Here is a 23,688-nt window from a genome sequence, read left to right as displayed (position 1 = left end):
AGCGCCGAAGGGACCTTTGCACCACGGCGCTGGATTTACTTAAGACGGCCCTGGAAGGGGATCCCTTTATGATTAACAAAGCTGACTTCAGAAGGACATTTCATTGCAACCCTTTGCCTTGATGCATAAAGTAAGAACAAAGTATTGTTTCCAAGGAATCTGGAAGTACTTACCTGTCTGGTGGTTTGGCGGCAAAGTGTCTGGGCTCTGGCCCAAATCCGTCTTTATTTCACTTTGTACCTCTGGTTTTTCACAACTAGGTTTGAGTAACTCCTCTATTTGATCTGTTGCTAAATGTTTTCCAGAAAGATCAGACGAACATATGTCTTGTTTGCTGGAAAGCATCTCGGGGGCTTCAGTATCGGCCAAAACCTGCTCATCTTCTAAAGAGCAAGATACAGCATCCGCCTGGGCAGAAGCATCTCGGCAATCTTCATGCATGTCTTCAGACATCTCCTCAACTTCTGCAGAGCTCTGGGATTCATTATCAAAATCTGGTTCCTCAGCATCCAGCAGAGGTGACATAAATGCTTCCCTTATGCTACAGGGCAAGAAGGGCTCCTTTTTTATTGCCAAGTCAAAAGATTCTGCCACAGACTTTCTGTCACCTTGAATGATAAGTCTTCGTTCTAATTCTCCAGTTATTACAGTCATCACTGATCTTCTCCATTTCTTCGTTATATCGGACTCTGCAATACTTAGCTGATGATTTCCATTGGGCTGTTCTGCAGAGAATTGGCCTTGGGTGCTTTCTGTAGCAGCAATGCTATTGTCATCTTTATAGTCATTAGACTGGTTTCCAGAAAGCAAGGAAACTTGATTTAATAATTCTTCATTCTGTAATTCTATGTTTGCTTGGACTTTGTAGTGATCACTGCTTAGAACTTCACAATCATTTCCACCATTTGCGAGTTCATTGTATTCCTCAGATACATCTAGTGTTCTCAGAGGCTCAATGGGTCTACATTCTTCCTTATGTTCTTCATTGGACTTGACAATGGAATGAAAATCCCCTCCAGCCACCCAATCCATTTCTCTACAGTTCTCTATGTATTCTAAAGAGTGATCCATGAAAAAAGCATTGCCTAGCTTTTCTTCCAGCTCAGCATGGTACACAGTCATTTCATGGTCATACGAGGTGAAGGAATAGCAGCATTTAAGATCTCTGAGATTACCGAACAACGATGCAAAACTTGAGGAAAGTTCGGTACAGCTGGTAGGCGTATGGGCATTCTTGCTGTAAGGGTTCGATGCTTTGCTTGGCTTGGGTAGCACTTTTAAGGATAAAGATGGCATTGAATAGAAACCCGAGTCTCTTCTAGGGTGAAATGATGACAATATATCAACAGGGGCGGCTGGGAAAGAATTGCTTCTTGTGTTTTTTCCTTCCATATGTGAAACAAGCATCATATTCCTTGTGTCTATTAGACTGTTGTTCCTTACTTGGTGAGCATCACTTGTCTCATCGTTAGGTTTTTTTACAGGATATATTTCTCTGGAACTGCAGACTTTTGGAGGAGATTCTCCAGTATAGCTAAATTCTGAAAAAACCATTTCTTTATAGAAATCTTTTCCATTGGCACACTCCTTCCTTCTGTCACCTTTCGCTTGGCAGAGATCACTTCCTTCTCCACAATTTAAGGCAGCTGAGAACGTATCCGACATGTTCACGTCACCTGCTGGACTTAAGGATACAACTTCAGTGGCGCTATCCAAGCAGATTTCCTCAGAGTCAGCAAATTCAGCTGGTGGAGGAATCGGGGCATACCACTCTGGACCCATGTAACTTGTGAATGATTCCTCCTTCTCCTGAATGCTAAAATCTGACTCAAAATCTGAATAAGATTCCTCGGTGGTAGAATAATCTGTATCACTGGACATGTTTCCATATTTTGAGCTCCTAGCTGGGCCACATTTCCTTGCTTTGACACCAGGCTCGATACTAACCCTTAGTTTCTGCTTCCTATTGATATATTGCACCTTGATTTCCTTCTCTACAATGCTAATTGACATGGTTGGATTTGGGTTACTGGCCATTTGGATTGTGCATTTAAATGGTGTCGCATATTTTCCAGGAAGATTGGTGGATGGTCTTTGCTCCTCGTGCTGCTTACAACAGTGGCCTTTATGATAACACCGATTCTTAGGGCATTTCCATTTTCCAGAAGCGGAGCCTGCTCCAGAAAGTGAATCTTTCTTCACTTCCACTTTCATATTAAAGGAACCACATTTCACTTCTGCAATAAACGCATTCTCTGACTGAGGAGAGCGCACACTGCTGGAGTTGCATTCAAGTGTGATGCTTCCTGTTGAGGTTTCTGATTCATCAACACTTATCACTGCTAAGACTTCATCTTGCCGAGTAGAAAAAGCCAGCAAAGGAAAATCTTTTTCTTGTTTTCCTTCTTTCACACTGTCGGATATGTTTTCTTCTTCTCTGTTTTCAAGAGCACCCTCATTGTTCTTTCTCCCATTCTCTAGTGTGCAAGAATGATTAATTCTATTTTTGTCTGACTGTCCCATGTCCTCAGCTTCATGATTATTAGCTTCTGCTGGGTGCTCATTTCCTCTGCCTTCAACACCTTCATGCAGAAGCATTTGCTGGCATCTGCAGATGACTGGCATATGTTCGTCTGAAGAATGAAAACAAAAGGAATAACAACATTACTATTTTTAAAGAACACCTTGAAATCTAGGCTGGGATGGTTTTTTGTTATTTGGAGAGTGGGAACCATCTGCACTATACATTTAAACCGGTATCATATCACTTTAAACAGTCTCCCAAAGAATCATGGGAGCTGTAGTTTGTTATGGTTTCTGAGAGTTGTTAGGAGATTCCTATTCTTCTCACACAGCTACAGTTCTAAGACTGGTGTAAATCCTCTTCCCAGTAGCTCTGGGAGGAGACTAAGGTTCTCTTAACGGCTCTCAGCAGCCTTAGCCAACAGCAATTCCCAGGATTCTTTGGGGAAAGACATGGTGGTTTAAAGTGGTATGGTGCTGGTTTAAATGTATAGTGCAGATGGGGCCATAGTTGGAATGAGGATACATTGCTCATAGTCACATGGTTTGCACAACGTGGAAAGCCAAACTTTGGTTTACCAGGACCACACAAATGTGTGACCACTGTATATGCGGATTATATTTAGGGTTGCCAGACTCAATAGAGGACAGGACTTCTGTGCCTTTAATTGCCCTGCTCTCTTTTGAGTCTGGAAACCTTAAAGAGAAACCAGCAGACCCTTTGCTTGGAAATTAAACAAAGGGTCTGCTGGTTTCTCTTTAAGGTGTCCAGACTCAAAAGAGAGCAGGGCAATTAAAGGCACAGAAGTCCTGTCCTCTATTGAGTATGGCAACCCTAATTATATTTGGTGGTAAAGCTGGTTTGTAGGTTTTTGTGTTGTTTCAAACAGTCTGCAAGCTCTGATTCGACCTGAGATGCTAAAGGGTCCATCATCACCAATGTGTTGGGCACATCTTGGGCAATAACGACTCTCTCAAACCACTGTTGATTTTCTCGAAAACATCACCCATCTCCAGCATTATTGCCAGCTTCCACAAACTCTACTAATCTTATGAAAGGTTATTTTTGGAAGCGGTGCATGCATTCATAATTGCTGACTTGCAATATGCCAAACAGTCGATTTCTCCATGTGTGCCCCCTGCTCAACAGTACACCCCACTTATATGGTACATGCTTATTATGCTCAGCTGCTCCCACAGTTCACAAGAAGCCATCATTTGTCATACTTGGCAGCAGCTGCGTTTCCCTTGGCCCCTACACCCTGCCTGTATGAATTCATCAATAGCAACTAAGTTGTCATTACTACGCTCAGTCATAATATTCCACATCCAGAATAAATGAATTATTATAGATCTACCAATACAAGTCAGCTGGAAAGCCTGATGATTTCTCTCTCGGGTCCCTTCAATGGGTGGTCGCCTTTCCTTTTGGCAGGAAGCCGAACAATCAGTGTAATTGACCTAGCTTCACAGCAAAGGGCATGGAAAGCTCTCTTTTGGTGTCCTGGTTGCGCGAGAGCCTGGTTTGCATAGAGGGAAGTTTCCATGGTCTCCTATTATTGACTGGCATCTTGCCCTCCATTTAGGCCATGTGGTTCATCATAAGGGGTGATAAATATTGTTGTTGTTGTTGTTGTTCATCATCATTAGCCTACCTATCTGCTTGGGTTGTCCCAGCCACTCTGGGTGGTTTCCAATGTAATATAAAAAGATAACTAAACATCAAGCATTAAAAACTTGTGTGTGCTTACATAAATCCTATAAGCTCTCCATGTAAACAACCAAGAGCAAGAATATAGCATAGAAACTGCACAGTGGTGTATCCGAGAACACAGAATATTCAGCTGAACTCACTGAGAATTTGGACACTGAACCGAGCAGAGCATTAAGCATAAAGTGAAAGAGTTAAAAACAGCCTTTTGAAAAGTGCATATCCTGAAACAAACTGTAATCCCACAGAACTGGAACCTCATCTCATAAAGCTACTGCTCCCATTTATAATTTTTTCGGGAATAAATATTAGCATATGGAACACATCAGTAATTCCAGCAGAAAATAGCTTTATGACACTGCACCATCTTGATTTCCATTATTTATCTTTGGGGTGCATCCCATCCCATTCAGCACAGGCCACATTTTTGGCAACTGGTGCTTGCAAGGGGAGGAGTTTTTAAGGATCACCAACCCAGTCCCTATTATCAGGTAAACCATTGTTGCAAACTTACTTTCCCTGGTATCTGAGCTTTTCCTGCTCTTGTAGCTTCTCCTCCTTTTCCTGCTCATGTTGGAGGCCTGAAGGTTCTCAGTGCTCTTCTGCTCTGCAGTGGGATAGGGAGACAATCATTAGAATGTATTCGCTTTCAGGTTTGCTCTCCTCTTTAATTTGTCTCCTTTTCCAGGTCAGTATCCACAGATAAGTTCAGAACAAGACAAGAAGCCTAAACTGACAGTATGTTGAATGGTTTCACCTATCACCTGATATAGCACCATAGCCCTTGCAATGCTGGCAAAATGCAGTAATTGGCTGGTTCTTGTTGGAACTGGTAGAGGGGATAGAAGGGAGACCAACAGCAGGTGGAGCCAGAGATCCTTAGAATCATAGAATTGTAGAGTTTGAAGAGACCACAAGGGTCATCTAGTCCAACCCCCTGCAATGCAGGGGTCTTTTGGCCAAGGTGGGGCATGAACCCACAACCCTGAGATTAAGAGTCTTACACTCTACCGACTGAGCTATCCAGCTGCTCTTAATTCTAGTTTTGTCCCCATCCTTGTCTCCACTGAGTTGTTCAAAGACATCTAAGTCAAGGACCTACCAGCCAGTGCTACCCCCTCGAACTGGTTGTAGGCAACAAGGCAGGCAGGTGGGGCTTGCTGAGGCCAGATTGAGGGGCAATGCTCTATTCACTGGCAAAATTTCATTTTTTCCGAAATACTATTTGAAGGCTCATGGACAGGGCTGGCTCTAGGTAGACTCCCAGGGCACTGGGCCGGTAGGTGGGGCGCAGCACGACGAAGCCGCACGGAAACCATGCTGCGCCCTGCGAGGGCGGGGGCGCCGGAGTGATCTCTGCCCCTCAGCGCCAGGGCGCCCGACCTGCTCGAGACTGCCCTGCTCATGGAAGTATTAGGAATGGCCAGCGAGTCATTCACACACCCCTGATCAGATAGATACTGTATATTTTGACAAACCAGGTTGAATCTAAACTGGTAAGTCCTACTTGGTTCCACCTGAAACCAATGGGACCAGTTAGCCATGAATTCTGCTCAACTAATTTTGTCTGGATCCAGATTGAACCAGTAGATTGAAATAGTAGATTTGTTCCATTATTCCACATTAATCTGCAATCCAGAAGTTGTTCAACACTACTTTGCTAGATGGACCAATGGTCTGGCCCTCTATAAGGTAGCTTCCGATGTTCCTGAATCCCCTCTCAGCCATGAAGCACACTGGGTGTCCTTGGACCAGTCACAGCCTAACCTACCTCAAAGGTTGTCAAAGAATCATAGAATTATAGAATTGTAGAGTTGGAATGGACCCTGAGGATCATCTTATCCAACCTCCTGTAATGCAGGGATATACAGCTGTCCCATACAGGGATTAAATTTGCAACCTTGGCATTATCAGCACCATGCTGTAACCAACAGAGCTATAGTCATGAGGATAAAACTGTTGCCTTGAGCTTGTTAGGAGGGAAAACGGAATAGAATAAATGAATTAAATAACATGACTTCACTGGATTTTCCTACAATGGGGTGCTGTTTGAGCTGGAGCACTCAACACTTGAACACTGTCTTGTCAATCACTTTAGGTGGGGAATATACTGTATTATGAACATTATGTTTGACACTTTTTATTTTTTTAAAAAAGACAATAGCAATCATGAAACAGGCACCCACTGCCTAATTTAAGAAGTGTTATTCTCTACAAACAAAAAACATCCCTTCTAATCCCACAGGAAATTCTAGCACAGGGGTCCCCAAACTACGGCCCGGGGGCCAGATGCGGCCCAATTGGCCTGCCAATCCGGCCCGCGCCGCCGCCCGCTCTTACGGTGCGCAGCGCGGCAGCGCTCTTCCAGGTCAGGAAAAAAGCGCCGAAAATCCTTTGTGCGCATGCGTATGGGCCTCTCCCGACCCGGAAGAGGTCATTTCTGGTGCACTTCCGGGTCGGGGGAGGCCCATACGCATGCGCACAACGGATTTTTGGCGCTTTTTCCCTGACCTGGAAGCGCGCCGCCGCGCCAGTAAGCGCCCGTGCGCATGCACACTCCCCCGCCTGCCGGCCCGCACAGGCGCACGCTCCCCCGTCCTCTGGCCCGCCGCGCAATCGGCGTGGTGGGAACCAGCCCAAACGCCGGTAAGTCTGGGGACCCCTGTTCTAGCAGGGCTCTCCCTGTTTAACCTCTCTGTTTGGCAAAGTGCTGAATATAATGCTTTAATTACTGATTAAAATCACTGTGGGCACTGCATGAAACGATGCTGAGTTTCATCCAGTGGCAGTGCAATTTTTAAGTCCAAGGCAGGGGAGACATTAATTGACAGTACTGCAAGAGTAAAATATTTTATAATGTCAGATTATAAATATAAAAAGCTGCTACGGAACTCAAGATATCCGTTTTTTGAAGGGTGTTGATAGGAAGTTTTTAGCTCTGTCACTTGTGTTGACATGGTACTTAGAAAAATCTCTATTTTTTAAAAATGGAACACTTTAACTGTCAGATGATGAAAAGATAGACTGCATGAGTTTCCCCTCCACCCTTAACTCTTAATAGCAGAATATAGCAATATATACCTTTTTGAAAGTACAGCCATCTTAAAAGGATCAACTTAAAATGGGCGCTTTCAAAGCTCTGTACATATAACAGTGTGATTCATCATTCTTATGGATCGAAGAGCCACACTAATACTTTAAGCAATTTCCCCTTTAAAGAATGTTTCTAACATCTCCCCTTAGGGAATTACTTTTTTATGAGCTGCACAATATCCCCCGAAAAGATTGGCTAAACAAATCTGATAGAGGCAGAAACGGACTTAATCAAAACCAGGTGGATGATATTTATCTATGAATTTTTCTAAGTCTGAACAATCTTGGTTTGAATGTCTAGATGCTACCCAAAAGGTTAAGCAAACCCGGAACAAAGTGAATTTTGTGACACCTCCTTGACACTTTCAGTTCACATTAAAGGGAATGTTCATGTACGTAGGGAAACATCTCTCTCATAAGACCAGGATGCAGGGTCATCCAATGAAGCCAAATGGTAAGAAAACGTATGAAGTGTGTGAACTTATTTCTATTTCTTTCTTTCATGTGTTGGCTGTAATTGTGGTAGATTCTGTTGGAATTTATTAATATTCCTTTATCATACTCCGCAATACCATGTGAAGATCAATGTCCATAGACCAGCTGCATCCAGCCCTCCTAAAAAATAATTTAACCTGGCTTCTTACAGACTTCACAGAGAAGCCCAAACTTCAGGCACCCTTCTCCTTGCCCCTGCATAAAACAGATGATTCTTTAAGAAGCAGATATAGGTAGGTAACCATGTTGGTCTGCCGTAGTCAAATAAATAAATAAATAAATAAATAAATAAATAAATAAATCCTACCAGTAGCACCTTAGAGACCAAATAAGTTTGTCATTGGTATGAGCTTTTGTGTGCATGCAGATACACTGAAACAGAAGTCACCAGACCCTTATATATAGTGGGAGGGTATTACTCAAAAGGGTGGTGGGAATGGGTGATTGGCTGATAGGTGTGGTAAACCAGTTGACGACTGTTAACGACTGCAATTACAGGAAAAAGCAAGGGATGAGATGACCAAAAATAGCTTTATCATGTATAATGAGATAAGAATCTAATATCTCTATTCAGACCAGGTCTCTCCATGGTTTTAAGTTTGGTAATAAGTTGCAATCCAGCAACTTCTCAATTTCTGAAAATCTTTTGTAATAAGACAGCTACTTTGAGAACTTGTACAGAATGTCCTTGGAGATTGAAGTGTGATTCCTGATGTCAGATTTATGTCCATTTATCCTTTGGCGTAGGGTTTGGCCTCTTTGTCCAATATAGAGAGCTGAAGGGTACTGTTTGGCATTTGATGGCATACACAATGTTAGAAGATGAGCAATTTAATAGTCCTGAGATGGTATGTTTGATGTTGTTGGGGCCAGTAATGTTGTTGTCCGGGTTTATGTGGCAGCAAAGTAGACATCTGGGTTTATTGCTTTAAGAAGCAGTTTGTGTTCTTCCAATCTGCCATTAGTTTAGTGAAATCAGGTGGAATGCCTTGATTTTTTTAAATCAAGATTTCTCGAGTGGAAAGAGTGTTAACCTTAAAAGCCTGGCAATTGGCTGTATGAGCTCGCAAGAAGCTGCATGCAATAGTATGATAGGAACCCATTCCTGACACACAGGATCTTACGCAGCCTTCTAAAGAACTGCACCAGATGTCTTCAGTTGTTTTCCTTCCCCGCCACCTGCCACACTGCAGGTTTCTCTTCAAGGTACATTGAGTCTAATGGGAACGACACTGATCCAACAATCCTCAGACATATGAATGGCCCCATTGACTTCCGTAAGGATTACATGAATGAATGAGGATTGCAAGATCAAGTCCGTATCAAGCTCCTAAACTTAGAAAGTACCTAACACCCTATTTTTCTCGTCTCAAAGATGGCAGTGCTGCTCAGCCATTTACAAGATTAGACTCATGCCATATGAAAATAGTGTTCATGTCACAAGGTTATTCCCAAAACAAGCAGCAGCATTCTGGCTGGATCCAGAATAAACAGTTAAGAAACAGAGAGTTACTAATATTCGCCCACCAAATCATTAATATTTTTTCTGATGGCACCTATCATTATGCACAATACCTGCCCTAGCATGATTTATTTTATTTATAAGCTGCTAGCTTCTAAACTGCTTGCTATTTCTGAAAAACAAGGAGAGAAATGACTTTATAATGAGGCGCATTGGCTGGAAAGAGAAGACAAACAGAAGTTGTCAGGGACTATGAACAAAATCAAGAAGAGGACCAAAATGACCAAAAAAAGAAAAAAATGGAGTGGAATTTTATCAAATTATTTACAAAATAATGTGATTACTTTTCTCCTGTGATGAAGTTTGGTAGCACATTTCCAAAATAGGACTTTTATAGTCATAAAACATATGTAGTATCTGAGCCATAGTATCAAAATCTGCAGTTTGTTACCTCAGTTGGTACAGCATGAGACTCTTAATCTTAGGGTCGTAGGCTTGAACCCCACCTTACACGCAAAAAAAAATTCCTGCACTGCAGGGGGTTGGACTAGATTGTACTTGTAGTTCCTTCCTACTCTACAATCCTATGGCTCTGTGCAATAAAGCCTTTTACTTTCACTAAAAAAATCCAAGTGTGGCCATAGCATCATAGGAATTCACAAAGCATATATACCTTCAAAATGATTTAGTTTTACCACTCTGGTCTTTTACACCCTCCACTTTTAAACAGCTCTTCCTTTCCACTGGTTTATTCATCTCTTTCAGACTTTCCATAGTACATTAGAGGTGCAGAGCAATGTGATGTGTTTTCTGGAGAATTTTGAATTGCAAAACGCAGATTAATTTGTATCCAAGCTTTTTCTGATGTCCTGAAGAGTGCTCTAATTTAGTATTTTTATTTTACCTGTATTCAGTATAGAAAGCTAGAAACTTAAAAACAGCTAAGAGTGACTAATATTGGACTTGCAATTGATACCTCTAGATTCTCATTAATAAAATTATGGAATGGAACCTTTTAAGTAGAAAAATAAAACTGGAAAATTTCCCACTTCACACTGTAGTATAAAGTGTGTGTGTGTGTGTGTGTGTGTGTGTGTGTGTGTGTGTGTGTGTGTGTGTAAATCTTAGAATTATGAGTTGCCCTCAAAGACAGCAGAAAACAATTGCAACCAAATATACAGATGACTATATTTTTCAGAGGTGGAGTTGCATATTCCTAAACTACCAGATATCATCCAAAGCAAAAATTGAAGTGAATTTGGGATCCCACGACAGCAAATCACCTTAAAAAGTGTGATGTACCTTTTGATAAGACTAGCAAGATGTTCAGAGGATTTATTTAAATGTATATTCTGATATAGTCAAATTACACACTTGATGAAGTAAGCAACGATCCCAAGTACACTTATTCACATAAGTAAACAGCACTGCATTTAATAAGATTTGCTACAAAGAAACTGGGTTAGGCTTGAACTTGCAGAATAAAAAAAAAAGGTTGGTGAGCTCCTGCATTTAAAAAACACACACTTAATAACCTAGAACTAATTTTACTCTGAAGTTTATTAACAGTACACTCCTATGCTGTTCTACCCAGAAATAAATTGGACTGAATTCAATTGGACTTGTTGTTGTTGTTGTTTAGTCGTTTAGTCGTGTCCGACTCTTCGTGACCCCATGGACCATAGCACGCCAGGCACTCCTGTCTTCCACTGCCTCCCGCAGTTTGGTCAAACTCATGTTGGTAGCTTCGAGAACACTGTCCAACCATCTCGTCCTCTGACGTCCCCTTCTCCTAGTGCCCTCAATCTTTCCCAACATCAGGGTCTTTTCCAAGGATTCTTCTCTTCTCATGAGGTGGCCAAAGTATTGGAGCCTCAGCTTCACGATCTGTCCTTCCAGGGAGCACTCAGGGCTGATTTCCTTAAGAATGGATAGGTTTGATCTTCTTGCAGTCCATGGGACTCTCAAGAGTCTCCTCCAGCACCATAATTCAAAAGCATCAATTCTTCGGCGATCAGCCTTCTTTATGGTCCAACTCTCACTTCCATACATCACTACTGGGAAAACCATAGCTTTAACTATATGGACCTTTGTCGGCAAGGTGATGTCTCTGCTTTTCAATTGGACTTACTTCCATGTAAATGTGCTACTTTACAATTGCAAGTTTTTTGTTCAAAAGCAATTTTCTTCATGGCTAACAGGAGATGATTTTCTCATCGTGGAAAATTAGACAATGTTTGCATTTCATAGGAGCAAACATGGTGAATTAACAGAATTATATTGTCACATCAGATCTGGCTGACATTTGGCTAGTGATATGCAAAAAGAAATTCTTACACAGAGACTAGGAGCTACATATTTTCCTTAGATATGAATGATTCCCATTTGCTAAAGCAGGCGGCAGAGCTACAAGGCAAATGCTCTACCACCAAGTTATGATTCAGTAGTTGCATTAAGAAGGTTACTATGTGGATCTACTAGGAAACTTAATGGGGTTTATCATTCAACCCCCTTTCCCCACTGTCTCTTCTCCTCTCCTTTTACATATCCCCCCTTTTTACTGTCAAACTTGGGTCAGTAATAACAGCACAAGTGAATTCCTCTAGCCTTCTGACTGGTGAGGGCGAAAAAGCATACAGTTTATTGTCAGTGGTGTAGCAAGAAGAAGAAAAGCAACTTACCTGAGCAAATTCTATATAAAGTCTCCCTAGTTTTGCAAGGAGGTTAAAACAAAAATTGGCATCCAAACAAAGCGAAGAGATGAGACAGTCTTGTTAAGTGTCACTGGCCTGGTCTACTTCTTTCCATTGCTATTTTTGGCCCATAAGCTCAGAATCTGATTAGTATATTTAATTCCATGGAGCTTCAAGAATGGCCTACCTTTAATCAGCCTATTGGCACCCACCTCCTCTTTTCCTTCACGTGTTTTAACAGACTGAGGGGGGAGAGAAAGAGAAGGCCAGGGTTCCCCCCCCCTTGCGTTAGGGCAAATGTAAGCAACATCTTAGGCAAAAGATATTTAATAAGACTGAATCACAATAAAACACCAGCAGCAAATACTTTTGTGGCAAACTACAGATAAAAGAAATTGAGTGCGGCATAAGCACAATGTATAGCCTCACTTACTCAAATGCCAACCTTACTTACTGTCCATATTGGATTTGGTATACCATTTGTGCAAATGAGGCAACCAAAGTACAGCAGGATAACTGTTTCATCTGGGTCTATCATAGTAATGAAGAGGTTTATATTTAAGTGGAAAAATCATAAGGCTATGTCTTCCAATTACTTAAAAGTGGCTTTTGCAGCAGCCTGTGGCTGAGGGATACAGAGGCCTTAGAATACCCGCTTCTAGTAGATATCCCTCCCAGTCTTCTTCTATCCTAATGGCTCTCCTGTGAAGCAAAAAAGTCCCTGAAATATAGGTATAGGCTCAAGAGCCTGCTCCAATACACAAAAGCATTATCTCTTTGCAATCCTTTTTTTTCAGCCCAGAGAAAGCTTATTTTCTTCTGCTCTGGTTTTGAAAAATGGCTGAATGCCTTTAGGTAGAATGATTTAGGCTGTAAGTGTATCCTAGCCCGAAGCAACAGCCCCGGAAAGCTAAAATCAGAGAGGTGTAAGTAAACTCTGTAAAATCGAGAGTAACCAGTTGGAAGTGAATGCAACTTTCAGGTGGGAAGTTACATCTCATCCCCGACTTTAGGCAACATTAGACCTTGAGCGATTTGAGAAATGAACCGTATGCACAAATATGTTCTGGAGACTAAAAGACTGAGGTTGCAATCCTAACATGTTCTACCAGGGAGCAATGACCTCTGCACTCAAAGAAAGTACACATGCACAACTATACTGCAAAATCCCTAAAATGGTCACATGCGATGCTGAATGATTAATTACACCTAGCTTAATTCCAACATAGTAGCAGCTACAGCAGTGATACAAGACAGATAAATCAGCTTGCTGGATTTAAAGATTAGCGTTCATTCCAATCCAGTGCTTTATCAACTGGTGTGCAATGGCTTGATGTGGTGGCACAAAGAAAGCACTCTGGTTCCTTTTGTTCAGAATTTCCAAAACCTGAAATATACAAAATATCATATTTGAGCAAGTTAAACCCGGCACAGAAATTTGTGTAGTTCGTCAGGTTAATGATCCACTATATGAAGGATTTTACGGCTAGCAGCCAATTGCTTTAGAGAAGAGATGCGCAACAGGGCTAGCCTCAATCTGTTTCACAAAGTATTTGAGCTCACTCATCCTTGTGCAATTAATCGTTTTACTATTTCCCTCTGCTGAATGCATTACTAAACCTGCTGGAGAAAAACCACACACGTGCTTCATGACCTTCTCTAGAAAATATCAAAGACACTAAAATATCCTAGGCTTCGGTGTATGTATGTAATCTGACACGTTTGCCAATTACACTTTGTTTTTCAGTGAGTATAAGCAAGGGGCAGGTGGGTGGTCTCTGAATTGCATTTATCTGATCTGTCCTTTAACCTATGATGGTTGGAAATGGAAACAACCAAATGTTAAAAAGCAAAGAGAGTTGAGAGTCTGAATATTTTTATACAAATGGAAGCTATAATTATAAAAAGAAGATAATCCCTTCTATTTTAATCTCTATTAGTAGCAGGATGGCACAAATGGTAAGGCAAAATCTGGATGATTGCTATGGCTACAAGACTTTTAGTGCTTGTTTATGAAATTTGTCTATGCAACTCACTGGAAAGATCTAAGGGCTCAATACAGGAACAATTGTCTATACCAATTCTTTTAGCAACACATAATTTTCAATTTCAATGTAATCACTGTACAATAAGGAGAGTACGAGGACTCTTTTGTCTGCCTGGGGAAAAAAGCATATCCATACTGCATGCTCTAACCAATACAGTCAGAGGGCAATCAATAAGAAGGGGAATTAAATTGAACTTTACCTCTTCTCTACTGAACCAGCGGGCATCTTCTATTTCAATGTTGTCAACTTTAATTTCTGTAGACACTGCCGCCGCTATGCAGCCAATCATTAGAGACGAGGGCATTGGCCATGGTTGACAAGAGACATACTGAACATGGCCCACTTTAACTCCACTTTCCTCCTGTACTTCTCTTCGAACAGCATTTTCAATTGTCTCACCTAATCAAAGAAGGGAAAGAACAGTTAACTGACACAGCTCCAACCTAGAATCACATCCTGTGCTTTATAGCATCTCAAAAGATCTGAAACTTTCTGCACAGATCAGAACACAAATCAGAAGTATCACAAATAAAAGGCAGGCAATATTTACAATAAAAATTGCATCTAAAATAGCCACCCTGACATCATGCCTTTAGGGGGAACGCGGGTGGCACTGTGGTCTAAACCACTGAGTCTCTTGGGCCTGCCGATCGGAAGATCAGCATTTTGAATCCACATGACGGTGGTGAGGTCCTGTTGCTCTGTCTCACCTTCTGCAACCTAGCAGTTCGAAAGCACACCAGTGCAAGTAGATAAATAGGTACCGCTGTGGCAGGAAGGTAAATGGTGTTTCCATGTGCTCTGGCTTCCGTCATGGTGTTCCGTTGTGTGGTTTGGTCATGCTGGCCACATGACCCAGAAAGCTGTCTGTGGACAAACACAGGCTCCTTCAGCCTGAAGCAAGATGAGAGCCGCACCCCATAGTTGCCTTTGACTGGACTTCCGTCTAGGGGCCCTTTACTTTTTTTTTACCATGCCTTTACAGTCACTATTTGGCTGCAATCCTGGAGCACATCTTGGGTGTCATGTGGCCTTCACTTTTCAAGGCACGTAAGACATATATACAGTAGTTTTAAAAAGATTTAATGACCACAATGTATGTTACAGGAAAGCAGAATTTACATCTCAAAAAATTACTGACAATTGCTTATTAGTTCCATGGCATCCCCACTGTGGAAGGTCTTTCCATTCACAAAAGGGGTTCCAAAGGCCTGGGGAAATGGGTTATTTTTCTTTTTGGGGATGCCAGAAGCTACAGGAGAAAGGGACAAAACCCACCCCAGTCTGCTCACACAACTTCAGAACCAGCCCAGAGTTTACAAATTAGTGAATTATTGAAATAAACCCAACAGATTTTCAGGTATGCCTATACACAGGAATATGGTTTCTTGCAGGCCAAAGTTCAAAATCAGAAATCAAAGGGCAAAGGAGTAGTTTTATATTTAACATCTGGGATGGAAATAAAGGAAAGAAACAATATATACAAAGAGAACTCACCAGGCTCTATAAATCCAGCAAGGCAAGTAAACATGCCTGAAGGAAATCTTTTTTTTCTTCCCAAAAGGCAGTGGTTACCATCTGGATGAATCACTTGCATTATCACTACGGGATCTAGAATGCAAGTGAAAGAAATGTATTCAAATTTAAACAGTTTCAAAAGACAGCAAGAAAGAACACAAGTGCGCTCATTCTCACTCAGCATTATCATCTCCTTTAAAAGCCTGAAATCCAATTCTCTCCAAGCCCCCCAGACGGTAATCTTATTGCAGGTTCCTTAAAAATACTTATTCACCTGTTTTTTGTAACACAAATGTCTTGCGGGAATATACCTGCCTAGACCAAAAGCAAACTTGGGAGATAAATTACCCTGAGCTGCAGTATGCGTTTGGAAAAAATACTGGAGTAAATGACCTAGTTGCACACTCGACAGAAAGCAGTGACCTAATCAGCAACAATTCTTGCCTTCAGCTTCAGTCACAGATTAATGGTCTAGTGGAATATATTTTCAAGTGCAATGCACAATTCAAAGTACAGTAAGATTCAGCTTCCTGCAGAGCAGTGTCACGACAGCAAGTTTTCCAGGTCCTGTTGGATACAGAATTCTCTCTTATGCTTTCCGCCTTCTCTCAATTATCAATTCCAGAGTCCCTTTCTGGAACAGAATACAGTGGTACCTTGGTTTACTAACTTAATCCGTTCCAGAAGTCCGTTCTTAAACCAAAGCATTCTTAAACCAAGTCATGCTTTCCCACAGCAGCGGGGGACTCAATTTACAAATGGAACACACTCAACAGGAAGCAAAATATGTTCTTATTCCAAGGCAAAGTTCACAAAACAAAACACCTACTTCCGGGTTTGCAGCGTTCTTAATCCAAGTTGTTCATAAACTAAGCTGTTCTTAAACCAAGGTACCACTGTAATCTTCTCTAGTGTGCATTTTCACTGGGTGATCTTAGGTCACTCACTCACTCACTCTCAATCTAACCTACATAACAGGGTTGTTGTGAGGATGAAGTTGGGAGAACTATATATGTCACTTTGAGCTCCTTGGAGGAAACTTGGGATATAAATATAAATGATAACAATAACAAAAGTACATTGAAAAATCCTTACAATTTTCTGATGTCCCCAATCCTACTAAGGCATACCTCAGGTGAGGGCCATGGTTTGCACTGCTAGTTTGTACAAAACATACTTTTCTGAGTGTGTGAGGGAGCATACGAGTCTGAGGTTTATGCCTGCTCATTCCCATGAAAATAACACCATAGTTTGGTTTTGCATCTGAATGGACCCTGTAATTCTTGTCTGTATTTTGGTGTGAATTGTTATAAAATGATGCTCATTTGTCCTCCTCTCTGATGTCAAACTATCACTGATTGGAAAAAAGAAATCAGCAGGCCTTTGGCCTGATCACCATTTGATGGTTTCATTCAAGCTTTTCATTGGTTGCTTTGTTGTTCATAACAGTTCTGTGACTCTGCTTTTAATCTGATGGATGAACAGTCAATGATTGAACATAGGAAGTTGCCTTCTACAGTGGTACCTCGGTTTATGAACACAATTGGTTCCGGAAGTCTGTTCCTAAACTGAAACGATCATAAACTGAAGCAAACTTTCCCATTGAAAGTAATGGAAAGTGGATTGATCTGTTCCAGACGGTCTGCGGAGTACTTAAACTGAAGCGTTCATAAACTGAAGCAAACTTTCCCATTGAAAGTAATGAAAAGTGGATTAATCCATTCCAGACGGGTTCCCGGAGTACTCAACCTGAAACGTACTTAACACGAAGCATGGGTGTAATAGGTTCTGGAAGTCTGTTCATAAACTGAAGCGTTCATAAACTGAAGCGAACTTTCCCATTGAAAGTAATGGAAAGTGAATTAATCCGTTCCAGATGGGTCCGCGGCGTTCGTAAACCGAAAATTCGTGAACTGAGGTGTTCATAAACCGAGGTTCCACTGTACTGAATAAAGACCACTGGGTTCATCTTGCTCAGTGTTCCCCACAATGACTGGTGGCATCATGCCAGAGATTTAAAGAGGGTGGTTCCATTTTAAAGCAAGGAAGAAGTGTTTCATCAGTGTTTCTCAAATTTGTGTCCCCAGCTGTTGCAGGACTACGACTCCCATCACCCCTAGCTAGCAGGAACAGTGGTCAGGATGATGGGAGTTGTAGTCCAACAACAGCTGGGGACCCTGGTCTGATAAACACTGCTTTAAATGGTCTCTGAATACTGAAAGAAAATACAGAAAGGCTGGGTAGCATGGGTGCCATTTTCTAGAATTCCTGCTGGATTGCAAGGACAATTCCCCCTTGGCACAGGGACAGCCATATCAAAGCAGATGATGTCAGGGGGCAACTAACTGGCTGATAATGCACAACAGAAACAAAGTCGCCTTACTTACATAACTACAGTCCTACCAATTATATTATTTTCCAAGGTCAGGTAAATACAGCAGTGTTGGAAGGAATCAATACTTTCTTTCTGCTTTGGTTTTCCTTCTTATTCTGCACATTATTATGCCCGATTCATTCTCTGGTCATCTTTTTTTTTGCATCCCACTCTCCTCCTATAACACTTGGTTTTGCTGCTGTCTCCCATTTCCTTTGCAGGGTCTCCAGACTTTTACCAGAGGTGCCAGTAGAGGAAAAAAATATTAAGCACTGAGAGCAATTGCAACTGCTGGACTTCCTCGTCTCCATCCTTCCGTTTATATCTACCCATTTTCCTCTGCTCACAGCAAGCAGACCTCTCACTTGGCCTGAAAGTGGGTGGGGGGATGCGGTGCAAAGCCAATCCTTTTGCACTTTGATATTCAACCTTCTTGCTGCATTCTCCCCTTTCCGTTGGCTGCTCAACCTATGCCGTTTCCTTGCTGTCAAAATGACAGATATGACAATCCCATTAGGTAAATACATTTCAGAGACTGATGACCTGTGGAAAATGTATATGCTGCAAGGCATCCAGCAAAGGTTTCAAATCTTGCTGACTTCTAGTTTTCTTAAGGAAATGTCACTAGAAACACCAACTGTTGGCTCAGCGGTCTTGTTCATCTCCTCCTGTTCACAACTCCCTTTGTTTAAGCTTCTGAAGGACCACTTAATACCACATCCAACCAACTTTCTCTGTGAATATTACAGAACTGGTAATATCAGTCAAGATCGCGAGGACAAAATAAATAAACGGTTAAAAACAAAAGAAAGGACATGCTATGAGAGGAAAGGGAAGAAAGATGGCAATAAAGCAGTGTGTAAGCAATGCATGCCAAAGATCAGATAAAAACTTTAAAAAGAATATCTATACTAGAATATATTTTGAGTGCAAGTTGAAAGGAATAGGATGGCCAACTAAGTCATCCTTGGAGTTGATCCATTGCTATCAATGAACTTAAGACCACTTATTTCAATGAATCTACTCCAAGAATGACTAATACTAGCTGTCACGCAGGGTCTGTTTTTAATACAAAAAAATAAACAAGGAACCAATGTTTTTATGTTGTTTTTCTAGCTGGCCACAGTCCCTTCCTTCTCCCTTTCAGTGTGTGCAGTTTTGCTAGGTCAGTTTCAACTAGATAATAAGTTCAGATTGCAAAGAACTACAATGGGAGAAAATAACGTATTTGCAATTCTCTTACCGACTCGTGGGTAGCATGTGTTGTGAATGCCCTGATGGCTGAGGCAGTCTTCCTTTAAGCAGGATTTCCTGTAGCCCCCATCTTCTAATTTGGTTGCGCTGCCGCATGTTGGGCAGAACTGATACCGGCTATCCCATGCCAGGACAGATCTAGCCTGGGCGATGACTCCTTTAAAAAGTGACCACAAAGTGCAAATAATCAACATGCAGGGTTCTTTATACAGCACACATTGCAACACCAGCATTCCAATTCACCATGAAAATCAAGAGAAGAACCGTCTCATGTTATGCTATTAAAAGCTGATACAGAAGTTCTCGTTCTAATACTGTGTTACTTTTGGCTACTTTGGGTCTTTACATATGGGGGCAATTTAGCTCAACAACATCATGGTTTCCATATCACTGAAATGTTCCTGATCATGACCCATGAGGTTGTGGTTCACGTAACCAGAATGCTCCTGTGACAGGCAGCAGACAAGGGCAATGGAAAATCAGCCCTAACTTTCTTTAGCCAAGAGACAAAATACGGCTGCATCTTGAGGAGCAGCGGTAGAGAACAAGGAAGGAAAGAAGACAAGAAAGGCAAGCAAGGCACATCAAGCTGTGTCCACAGCAGTGACTGCGATAACCTTATTCCTAGAACAATATAATGGTTTTCGCTGAAGAAATATGCTCAATAGAGGCAATCCAGTAAGCAGTAACCTACAATACAAACTGAATGCAGAAAAACCTTGCTAGGCATGAGAACTGCAAGGGATTAAATAAAACCAAACAGTTTTCTCCCAGCACTAAAAAGAGACAGGTAGGTAGTCGAGTTGGTGTGATGCAGTCGAAATAAATCTCTGAAGAAGTGTGCATGCACACAAAAGCTTATATCCAGAACAAGTTGGTCTCTAAGGTGCTACTGGACAATTTATTTATTTCGACTAAAAAGTGAAACACTTAGGGATCTTACCAGCTTCATTTTCAGACAATTGCAGCAAGGAAGGCATAGGCGGATGAAGGAAATAACACCCTTGATGCTTCTGTATAAATCTATCCGCAGCAGTAGCATCTATACTGAGTGCAAACCAAGCGACCAAACTATCGTCTTCACCTTTGCTTGCCTCTTTCCCCTTCGGAATAGGAGGCAAGCTGCCTTTCACCTGAAGTTCTACTCCAAGAAAAATCAACGTGGTGGTTTCTGGCTGCTCCAGGTATTCCTTTACATCCTTATAAGAAAGCTTATAGAGTTTAACTTTTGGAGACTGGGAGGTATCTTCACCATCATCTGATGCAACTAATGGACTTAAATTTGAAAAAAGGATGTATACAGTAGTTGTCTGCTTCTGTTTTATGTTCAACCATTTAGCCTCTGTTCTCTTCTCACTCTTCCTATCGAGAAAAGTCCTGCAAAAATAGATATTGCGCTCTCCACTTTCACTGGTCAGGAAAAATGGCTCCAGTCCACTCTTCACATTAGCTAATAAGTTAGCTATATTCTTGTAGCCCCAAAATTTAGCAATGTCGAGTGCTGTCTGGTTGGATGCATTGGTCATGGACTTGTCACACCTTATTTAAAAACAAAACAAAAACAATTTTTTTTTTGAAAAATTGTTAACATACCTTAATATACCGTAACCAACATTTTTATATAGAACTTCACAGCATATAAGGTGCCATAAAACCATTGCACGATACACCTTCCCTCGCTCACTTCTTGCCAGCAGTTCTGAGCGAGGAAGGGCCACTCGATTGATTCATTTATTTTGCGGCAACCCACATAAATGAAGTCGCAAACAAGTGGAATGTGCATAAGTTTGGATGGCGTGTGTGCCTGTATTGTATTTAATGTATTATAATTTGCATTTCATAGGATACAGCATAACATACAACAATAATAGCACTTGATGTAAAATATAAAAGCATCCATTAAGATACAATTAAAAATCAATATGAATACTTAATGCACCGCACCCACTGCTCACAGCTGTTGCTTCCACTCCTAGACACATTGTGAACCCCCTGAATGAAGGGCACCCACCACTGGTGGTCCTTGGACCAGTTTGGGAAACCCTGCTCTCAAAGTACACCAATCCTCTTGCAAAAAGTTATTACGTGCTGAATCTTATCAATTCAAGAAATAGTGGCTAACAGAATTAACCTCCCCAGCCCCTGCCCAAGGCTTCAAAATGATCAATGGAAGCATCTCTGTGTACACGATGTTCACAGAATAAGAGAGTTTGAAATATAAGAGGATTTGATTTGATTTACTTTTATATTCCAATGTTAATTTTAGCCCTGAATTCTGTATTGTCCTATCAGGATTAAAACTACAAAGATAAGCAATTTCCCTTTTCCCATATAATCCCCATATAATCATTCCACTGTGTTGTGCAACATGGCAGCAAGTATCTTTAGACAAATTGAATAAATTAGTTGGCTGTGTTTTTCTCACCCCTTTTCAAGCAGAGCCTGCACGGTCTCAAAGTGCCCATTTCTAGTTGCATACATCAGGGCTGTCCAACCATTCTTCCCAGTTTCATTGATAAGCGAGGGAGAATGACTGAGCAATGTTGTAAGCCTGGCCTTGTCTCCAACAGCAGCAAAATTGTGAAGCTCAGTAATCAACTGCTGCTTGGGATTCCCTTGAACGTCTGCCATTTTCTGTGAACAAAGTTTTAAAAACATGAACAGGGCATATAGTGTGTCAATCTGGTTTAATATTATATTGCAATATATACAGAGGACAATATAATGGAAATGGCTAAATGTAACTGGGACAACCCTCATCCTCAAATGATTGTCAGGAAAGCCATTCAGGCTGTTTGCAGAAAAAACAACTCAGAACTGTATATTATACCACCAGCAGCAGCGGTAGACTTCTCTAGGCTCACTTGGCAAGCACTTTTTTTTTTTTAGCACACTAAACATGTTTTGTTTTTAACTTCTGCCACCTAATAGGTCCACGTAAGGCTGCACAATCCAATTAAAAACAGAACTCTTGCATTATCTGTTTTCATTAAACCGGTTCACTAATGTGCAGTCACCAGAAGAGGTGTTTGTACACCCTGAAGATAATCATAGAACCATAGTATTGGAAGGGACCACCAGGGTCATCTAGTCCAACCCCCTGCATTGCAGGAATGTATTGCCCAACCCCCTTTTAGACAGCAACCCCCAGATTGCTCGCTATCCCGTCTGGCATCCTCCTGTTGCCATATAATATAGTACCAGAGTTAGGATCTCCTCCTCCCCTGCCCTCCTTCTCGCCAAAGAGGAAACTTTCGGGGGCAAAGTCCAGCCAGACTCGCTCTAGTCTAGGCGAAGGGAAGGCAGACGGGGGTTTTTAAATGGGAGGCCTCAGAAGCAAGGTGTTGAGACCAGGGGAAGGGCGCTGAAGGAAAGACCCTGGAAGAGACCGTTACACCACCTTACGGTCCTTCGCCTCCGAGAAACGCTTAGGTAACTCGCCCGCGGACACTTCCTTCCGGGATCACCTGGAAGCCCTCTCCCGGAAGACGGAGCAAGGCATCCTGGGAATTGTAGTTTCCTCGCAACCGGTTCCTTCCCCAGCCCTCTAATAAAATACCTTATTTCATGCAAACAAGTGCAGGATATTTTAAGCATCTGCATTGAAAAATAAAATAAGAAATGGGATGCTTTCGTTTATTCTTTCTGGTGTTTGTATACTATTTTGGGGGGAGAATAACAAAAAATGGTTCTCTGGTGGTGCGTCTTTTTTAAAAAGCAGATTGGGCTCTCGTTTCTTTGCAATAAATAAATAAATGGTGAGCTTGGTGGAATAAATGGTAAGCTCAGTGGACATAATAATAATCATAATAATAATAATTAATAAACCATAAGACCCTCCCTTAAGATGGGCATGAGGCAGCAATCTAGCTATCTAGCAAAAAACGGATTGGGGGCAGGCGGTAAAAGATGACACGAGTTGTCTGTCAGGGGAAAAAAAATCTGTGCAAACAACAAAAATCTAAATATAGAGCATGTATTGCTTTAGAAATGCTTCGAGAGTATTAAAGTTTAACAGAGTAACTTTCACAGCACAATTCATGCACGCTGACCCAGTATCAAGGTCTACTGAGTTCTGCTGGGACAGGTTTCCCGCCTGCAATCCTAAACTCACTTACCCGGGAGTAAACCACCTAATTCTTGAAATGCACATCGTAAACAGGCACCATCTTACCTAAGTTCCAAATATCAGGTTAACATGGTTTTATATAGTGTGTGTGTGTGGGGGGGGGGGGGACGTTCTTCACAGCCAGTGTGCAAATTCTGAATAATATAGTAGTAGCTACAGCTGATATTTAAACCAGGTGGAAACTTGCCACCATTATCAACTTGGCATCATTTTCAAAGCTATGTAGATTGCACCTATACTAATTGACGGGCAGAACAAACTCATGACCAGTTATTGGGAGGGGGGAGGCTGGAGGTGAAGAAGGACGATACACTGTTACTATGTCAGTAGAACAGCTGCTGTTCTGTGGCCTCTTTACACCAGTGTAATTTATGTATAAAAGCAGTGC

The 23,688-nt window shown here is 41.6% G+C and overlaps 2 protein-coding genes and 1 long non-coding RNA gene across 8 annotated transcripts in view; 1 reads left to right on the top strand and 2 right to left on the bottom strand.

The window, feature by feature from the left end:
• Positions 1-5,493, bottom strand: part of LOC118076873 (uncharacterized) — a 44,614-nt gene extending 39,121 nt beyond the window's left edge. Inside the window, exons 1-2 of the mRNA XM_035100030.2 lie at positions 4,749-5,493; positions 174-2,633 (exon numbers count right to left, since the gene is read on the bottom strand). Coding sequence (XP_034955921.2) covers positions 174-2,633; positions 4,749-4,806 — 2,518 coding nt within the window. The 5' untranslated portion in view covers positions 4,807-5,493. The remainder of the gene's footprint in view (positions 1-173; positions 2,634-4,748) is intronic.
• A 1,376-nt stretch (positions 5,494-6,869) lies between these two features.
• Positions 6,870-20,077, top strand: LOC132592800 (uncharacterized). The gene is made up of 3 exons (XR_009558321.1): positions 6,870-7,781; positions 7,974-8,055; positions 18,139-20,077. It is a non-coding gene; the product is annotated as an uncharacterized LOC132592800 (long non-coding RNA).
• Positions 11,407-22,626, bottom strand: NUDT12 (nudix hydrolase 12). Of its 6 annotated transcripts, none has more exons than XM_035099654.2 (6): positions 21,597-22,613; positions 20,115-20,710; positions 19,161-19,328; positions 15,523-15,636; positions 14,225-14,424; positions 11,407-13,364 (listed from the first exon to the last, which is right to left on the bottom strand). In XM_035099654.2, exons 1-6 carry the CDS (start codon positions 21,929-21,931, stop codon positions 13,254-13,256), a joined length of 1,524 nt encoding a protein of 507 aa, XP_034955545.1. In that variant the 5' UTR covers positions 21,932-22,613; the 3' UTR covers positions 11,407-13,253. The 6 variants fall into 6 exon arrangements, 5 of the variants coding, with proteins under 5 accessions (XP_034955545.1, XP_034955547.1, XP_034955546.1 ...); XM_035099656.2 differs by having other exon boundaries at positions 13,238-14,424; positions 21,597-21,805; positions 22,572-22,626; XM_035099655.2 differs by having other exon boundaries at positions 13,238-14,424; positions 21,597-21,805; positions 22,373-22,616.
• Positions 22,627-23,688: the final 1,062 nt, after the last annotated feature.

This window comes from Zootoca vivipara, chromosome 11, assembly GCF_963506605.1.
Source record: "Zootoca vivipara chromosome 11, rZooViv1.1, whole genome shotgun sequence".
NCBI classification, from domain to species: Eukaryota; Metazoa; Chordata; class Lepidosauria; order Squamata; family Lacertidae; genus Zootoca; species Zootoca vivipara.
Note: the sequence above shows the minus strand (reverse complement) of the source record. Positions and strands in the feature narration are given on the sequence as shown.